Source organism: Macadamia integrifolia, chromosome 8, assembly GCF_013358625.1.
Source record: "Macadamia integrifolia cultivar HAES 741 chromosome 8, SCU_Mint_v3, whole genome shotgun sequence".
NCBI classification, from domain to species: domain Eukaryota; kingdom Viridiplantae; phylum Streptophyta; class Magnoliopsida; order Proteales; family Proteaceae; genus Macadamia; species Macadamia integrifolia.
The window spans coordinates 5,070,058-5,077,456 of NC_056564.1; the positions used below are offsets into that span (position 1 = coordinate 5,070,058).

General features: G+C 39.3%; 1 protein-coding gene across 1 annotated transcript; it reads right to left on the minus strand.

The window, feature by feature from the left end:
- Positions 1-2,010: 2,010 nt before the first annotated feature.
- Positions 2,011-7,069, minus strand: LOC122087470 (transcription elongation factor TFIIS-like). The gene is made up of 3 exons (XM_042656621.1): positions 6,909-7,069; positions 6,601-6,789; positions 2,011-3,070 (listed from the first exon to the last, which is right to left on the minus strand). The coding sequence occupies exons 2-3, from the start codon at positions 6,763-6,765 to the stop codon at positions 2,102-2,104; spliced, it is 1,134 nt and encodes a 377-aa protein (XP_042512555.1). The 5' UTR covers positions 6,766-6,789; positions 6,909-7,069; the 3' UTR covers positions 2,011-2,101.
- Positions 7,070-7,399: the final 330 nt, after the last annotated feature.

Sequence of the window (7,399 nt, forward strand, 5' to 3'; positions counted from 1 at the left end):
AACCCTAAGCATCTGGAAAACCTTCAATCCCATAACAAAAAAAAGGAGTCAAACCGTACAGAGTTACAATTCTATATTGAGACATCCCCAAATAGAGAGATAATAAATATGAGATATCTAGAGAACTCCAAAGCCCATCATCAAAGTAGTATAGACTATAGATTCTTACCAAAAAACACATAGGATAGAATTGTCCTCTTTACATAGGGGACGATGTATTTCCCAATCATATATGTGAAGCACTCACTTTTCCTTGCAAAACAGAAAAGAAAACACCAAAAAAGTAGGCATTTTTGAACGTCTATGGCAGTTTATTGCCGTGATGAGACATTTTCGGTTTCTAAAAGAGGCAATGGAATGGACACAACCCTACATATTTTCTTTTCACCCCTGTGAGACCAAGGTTCGTATAAATAGAATAAATAGAATTGATGATGGAATTAGGCACAAAATCCTATGCAGGGATGTAGTAAGTGATAGTGAGATTCATCGGTTGGGGTGCATGCCTAGACTTTCCAAGCCATTTGATAATTAAGTACCACCCACAGCTCACCATAGAGGATTTAAGTCTTGGAATTGGTCTTCGCCAAATTCAAACCGAATCAGGAAGAATTGGATTGCATCACCCAAAAAAAACCCTAAAATCAGCCAAAATAACCCTAGAAGTACCATTCCAGATTGACCAGAATCTGCATCAGCTGCAATTGATTCCAATCCAAATCAACCAATTGGCCTACCAATCCCAATTCCTCTAACCATGTGTGAAACTGCCTGGATGCCTTTTTACTTGATTTGAAGCTGTACCTACATCCTGCAAAAAGATTCATGTTAGATCATTTAGCTTACACAGTCCACACTGCGGATTGGAGACTAATCATGCTAACCCTCAAGGCACAAACTAACTATATCTTGGCTCCTTACCTTAAGACAAAAAAAGGTCAACAGCAACATGCAGCATTTCTTTTCCATATAACTGACAGAACTCAACCTGGTCGAACTTGTTCATTGCAATTGAATATCCTTTTTTTATGTGCTATGTGCCCTCTGAATCTCCTGAAAATATAATTAGAACTGCCAGGAACATTGGTGAAAAATAGGATCAGGCTGTGAAGGCTGTTCCCCAATGCATGAAGCTTACCATCGGCATCGCTCCTTCCAATAGTCCATGGACATTATCCCTCAGCTCCACAGCGCAGCCTGTACAAATGTAATTGAAACAATACTCCCTTTGAAATAACCTATATGCTGCACCTGAAAAGTTTGTGTCAAACTGGGAAGCACCATATGTCCTCATCACGGTTCTCCCTGACAAATGCATAGGGAACAGCCAAGAAGGAGCAGATCCTCTCAATGCCATGAATCTAAAAAAGGTCTTGTCTGCTTTTATGCCCAAGATATGGATCAGAAACCCAGCTACCAACGGGATTAGTTGGTTAAGTACCTCCGGATTTACCTTACCATTTTGTCGCCATCGTGTTTGTGACCTCTGACGCGAAAAATCCTCCTGTCACTATCAAATATGATGCACTTAAAAAGGCAATTTTGCCACATATGAAGATTACTGAATCTGCACCTATTTGGATTTCACCTGCAATTTCTTGCTCTATTTTTTTTCGAGGGTTTTTTTTTTGGGGGGGCGGGGGATGTGCGTGGGAAGGGTGGTCTAGCAAGAATTCATCTCAACAAACTGATAAGGAAAGCTTATATTCCCATTCTGCACGAAGTGCCCTTTGCAGAGACAATCCCACAACTGTATAATCATTTAGCTTCAAAGGTGAAACTACCTCTGCTGAATGCTTGCATCTCATGCAGAAAAATGCATCAAACAACTTTAGAAAAAAGGAAAAAGGCACTACCATAAGGTTCTTGAACTTGAATTTGTGGGTTTATTGGAGTTCCTAATTATGAACCCATCAAGTTCAATATGACTGAATACCTCCTGAAGTAAGATTCTCCTTAAATTCCTACATAAGCCCCCAAAAAAAAATCAAAGACTCAATGCACAAATGGTTGATATAATCTAAAAAATTAAAAATGGAATTCAGAGTTCAGCATCCAAGTCAATCCGTCCCAAATGAATGGTAGCTCTGAAGATAAACAACTAACAGAACTTCCAATGGTTGTTGCAGTTTACACATGTTACATAGGTTGTCATAGGTTCATCAGCACTCCGTGTCTGCATTTGATAATAAGTGCACTTCCTCTGCCCACATCGACCACATTTGAACTGATCTGTTGTGGCTTTTGCAGCGCCCCCACGCTCACATTCAAACAAAGCCTTCTCCTTTATTTGGTTGTTCTCCTGTCTCCTCTGATCGCTAGCCAACTCATTAGGGGTCATCACAAGGAGTCTCTCTGGCTTGATCTCTCCAAGAAGAACTCTTCTCCGCAAATCCGGGTTTTTAGAATCTGTCATGTTGAACATTATGGATCTGTATTTATACTTATGGGTCCCATTACTCCGGCCCCACTTTTCGAACAACATAGACTCCACAGATACAGCAACCCGGATTGGGTCACAAGCATTTACTTCATCCCTTATATCTTCAGTGGCCTCTTTAGAAACTCTGGAAAAGGCCTCTGCGAGATTTTCCCGAAGCTTATCACGCAAAGCATCATTGCATTTGATCACTGAAGTCAGTTTTGGAGGGCCATTGTGGGTTTGTGGTAGTTTCTTGATTCCAGAAGCTTGCTTATCTTCTTTGGATATATTTTCAAACTTAATCACCTCACTCCTACCACTCTTCTCCACCTTGACAGTCTCAATCTTCTCAACCTTGACAGTTTCAGAAAATAAAGTCTTCTCAGTTTTTATTCTCACACCCTGATCAATTCTTTCAGCCTTGGGAGTTTCAACCTTCCCCACCTTCTCAACAGTCATGGGATCCTTCTTTTCGACCTTCTCAACCTTTTCGACCTTTGCAGAACTTTTACCCTCTGAGCTTCCAATTTTCTTATTTCCAGTTGTTTCCTCAATGACTACTCTTTTCCATGTCTCAATCAAGTCAAAAGCTACATTCTGGATCTTTGCTCGAGGATGCTTTGTGAGATGCCGAGCACGTTTTCCAACCTGGAAGGGAAATAAATTGTGTGAAAATGAGCAAAAGAAGTGATAAATTATGAAAAGCATTGAGGGTGAGATTCCACAAACAAGGGAAAACAATTCCAACTACACTAAACCTTTCCTGCAATTCTAAAACTAGTCTGGGAAAAAAAATCAGTATGTTTTGTATTGCAAATATACAAAATAAGTTGGTGAGAAGTTACCGCAAACATGAATATGAATTGGGTGACCACAGTTTTCTGAATCAACTGGCTTACAACCAAAAGCTAATAACTCAACCAACCAATTTGGCTGATCAAAGCAGTAATAAGGTTCTAGTTCAAACTTTTAGGTGGAATCCTAAAGTTCCAATTGAAGTAAATAGAATAAAATCTAACCATCTAGAGATAAAAAAAAAAAGGAAGCCTAAAGGACTAATGAAGATGAAGATACAATGAGGAAGGAGAAAAGAATGAGAGAGTAAAGAATCCTATGAACTGTTCAGGCTTCCAAAAAAAAAAAGACGAAGAAGAGGCCATTTCAATACAACTACTACTCACCCTTATCCAAACTAAATGGGGTTGGCAAAAGAGGGGATTTCAATAATGAACAAAAATTCCAAACATCATTCTCAAACAAGATCTAAAACAAAAAATTAGTAGAAAATCCAGTTGGAATTCCAGGATCAAATCAGAAGCCCAACCCCCAAAAAAATTCCCCATCATTTTCTTCATCTTTATTTTATTATTATTATTTTTTTTAACTCATTATCTTTCCTATTTATAAGTCCTATCATCTCTATCTTCCTTCGTATTCTATGCCTTTCTATATCATTTCTACATATTTCCCCCTATATCTTCAACTTTCATTCTCATATAATCCAGGCAAAAACTGTCCATGGAGGTTGGCAGTTTGTTTTTCATAAAATTACACTCTAGAAATTGAAACAGAAACAATACCAAAAATTTCTAGAGTATTATAAAAACTGTATTCTTGGGAATGGATATACCTTGAATATCAATTAAGAAAATACAAAAGAACCATGTTGTTTGACAAGCTAACTCATTGCATTTTGATGCTCACCAAACATAACCAGCTAAGGATGTGCATCACAATAAGCATAAGATAAATAAGTTTTTCCCGATATAATATGATAGATAAGTTATATGAGATCATAAAGAGAACAAACAAGTACAGTGTACGGACCTGTGGGGATAATTCTGAGCTGAATACTCAAGTATATGATAACATTTCTGTTCTGTACAAGTATTTCTGAGTTAGAATTTTTTTTCCCCAAGAAATCAAAACAAATTTTGGAAAGATTTGTCTCCTGATAACGTCAATTAGAGCCTCCTCTACACCTATTTATTTGTAACCAAGAACTCCCATTATTCTTGTCCTCCACTTGTCTCTCTTCTCAAAACCACATGTCATTGTGGCTGCCACCGCTTTATTTTTCAATCGCTTCAGTAAGCCCTCATTTGCTGCACTCGTCGCCCCACCATTGAGTCTGCCCATGGCACACCGAAGCCGACTCTAACGAAGAGAAAGAGAGTACCCCTGAAGAATATTTGGAGTCCCACGCCAACGATGTTAAGGCACACAGATCCTTCGTGGAGGTTAAGGCCAAAGCACGCAAGCTTCTGGTCACTATCCAAGTGATCGATAGATTGATCAAAATCAAACCCTCTAAGAGGGAAACGCCTCTACCGAAGGTCTATCTTCAACTAGACCCTTGGTTCTTCAACTGGTTTCCCTCCTTGGCTGTGTTCGTCATCGGATCTGAAGGTGTAAATCCCTATTTGGAATAAAGCATTTTAGAGGCCATTGACGATGATTTTGTTGCCCGATCTTCACTAAAACTCAATAAGATGCTGTGATTTCATCTAGTGATGTAAGATTGGGAGGATGGGGGCAGGATAGGGCAGGGCAAGGGGGAGACAAGAGAGATCAAAGAGATGGGAAGGACAGGTGTGGGAGAGGGCATGCTGTGAGTTGCAGAGGGCGGGGTGAGAGAGGGTATGGTGTGAGAGTCTCAAGAGGGCAGGGATGGGGGAGAGGAGATGAGAGAGACAAGACAGATCGGAGATTGGAGGGACTAGAGTTTTAAAGATCAGAAACGTGATCCACATCATTCCCGACCAAAAATGATTTAAGATCGCAATTGGCCTGAATTGGCCACTTTTTGGATTAATAGTGGATCAGTCAAGGGAATCGGTAATTTTTAATAAATAAATAAATTATTTTTAACCAAAAAAATCTGAAACTCTCTCTCTGCAACACCCCACTATGGGCCCGCCCCCCTCCTTTCTCACTACTGCACACCCATGGACGCTACTTTCCCCCCCCCCCCCCCCCCCGGGGAACAGATTCATGGCTGAACTGGTTTGACTCATCTTGCCATCCAGACCAATACGAATCAGGTCCCAACCTTGTCCTAGGTCAGTAGGATGTTAGAAGTTAACATACTTATTTGAATAATTGTGACGGTCTTATATTGGGAAATTTTAGATAGGATTGGTAGATACATAGGAGATTAGATTGTATTTTCCACTTTCCTTATTTAACTTGGTTTCCTAGTTAAGTAGGTTTCCTTTGCTAGTTGTGTTTTTTTCTTTTATATATAGCTTGTACCTACGATGGAGTTTCAGAACAGAGATTGAAATTGAGTTTTTTGGTTGAGTGTGTGCCCATGTGGCCTAACCCTGATATGGATCGTTCAACTTGGCCCAATTGACCTAACCCTGATATGGATCAGTCATAGCAAATCCGATTCTTTATTCCTTGAAATGGCTGTTGCTTGCATGTTTTGTTTATTTATATAGTCTTTCAAATACATTACTGGAACATACAAACATTCCAGATGTCCGGTTCATTCCATGAGAGAAGAAGAAACAAACGCATAACCAAACATGTTCCTACTCTATCATTGTTCTTGAGGAACAAAAAGGACAATACCAAATCAGCAACACTCTACAGAAACTTTATCAAACACAGCCTTATTTACCCAAAACATATGAACAGTACTTCCCAAGAACGCTTAAAACCATCAAGATTTTACACAGTTAAACATTTAACCAAAACCAAAAGCATTAAAGCCAAAAACCCAAACAAAAAATGAAAATGATTCCCCCTGTATGGCAGCAAAATCACATTCACAAGGTTAGTAGGTTATATATATAGCTCACGAGCGAGCTCAATATCTCGTTGTCATTATCTACTTATCTCCAATTCATCTCACAAATTTCGTCCCAAATTTCCGGTAGCATATGGTAAAAATTTTGAGTTACATAGACCTGCTGTTATCAGCGATCTTCTAAACTCCAGGGAACCCTAACCTCCACAATATCAAAAGATCGAACCACAGGACAAACAGGTCTTCTACTAACAAACTACAAAGATTTAAAACTAAAAATGAAAAAAAAAAAATGGTTTTTTTTTTTTTTTTTCCAACTGGCATTTAAAGGAGCGAATAAATCTAAACACTAAACCCCAGATCGTCAACAAAGGTATCAGATACCTTAGAGAACAACCGAAGCACGATAAGGACAGGATACCTGCGTTGCGATGAGAGCATCCTTCGTAACAGGAAAATTCTTCAGCCGCTTCAATGCGTCGATACATCGACCTTCCTCGGATCCACCAGAGCTAGCCCCCTCCGCTGCCGCAGCATCTGCAGCCTTCCTTGCCGCTTCAAACAATTCGATAAGTTCTTTCTCCATATGTTCAAAGACGCAGCTCAAACCCTAAAATAATCAAAAGCGAAAGGTCGAAATCCAGATATCAAAACAATCTGTGTGGATAAAACAGAAGTATAACCCTAGATTTCCAACCCTAATTAGGAAGAACATACACAGAAACTTACCAAGAAAAGAAGATCTGGCTAAAGAGCTGAATACTCTATAATTACAGATGCTTCATGCCCGGAGTGAGAGGTGGGCCGCTGCCGGCTTTCTTTCTTTCGACGGCTTCAACTTTCAAGCCCTAGGTTATTTTGGGAGTTGAATTTTTGAGAATATTGAAACCATGATTTTATACGATGTGTATCGATCTAACGGTTATTACACCTCCTTCGCCGATAAAATGCGAGATCCATGGATACAATTTGTAGTACGTGTCAGAGATGATAGTCGGACAAGGCACGAAGATCTTGTGTCTTGTGATGTTCGAGTCTTCGAGACTCCAACACACACGTAAGTAGTACTGTAGTTTTTTTTTTTTTTTTCTTTCCTTTTAAATGGGAAAAACTCCTCATATCCCTGGTAAGTTGGGATAAGTATGAGTTTGTCGTCGTTGTTTCTTGGATATAACGTTTTGTTATACCTTAATTGTTTGTTTTTCTATTTCGTTTGCTTA

Coding starts and splice junctions, on each gene's coding strand:
- LOC122087470 (XM_042656621.1), bottom strand. CDS start 6,765: ATGGAGAAAGAACTTATCGAATTGTTTGAAGCGGCAAGGAAGGCTGCA. Junction 3,071..6,600: donor ATGCTCTCATCGCAACGCAG/GTATCCTGTCCT, acceptor TTTCCCTTCCAG/GTTGGAAAACGTGCTCGGCA.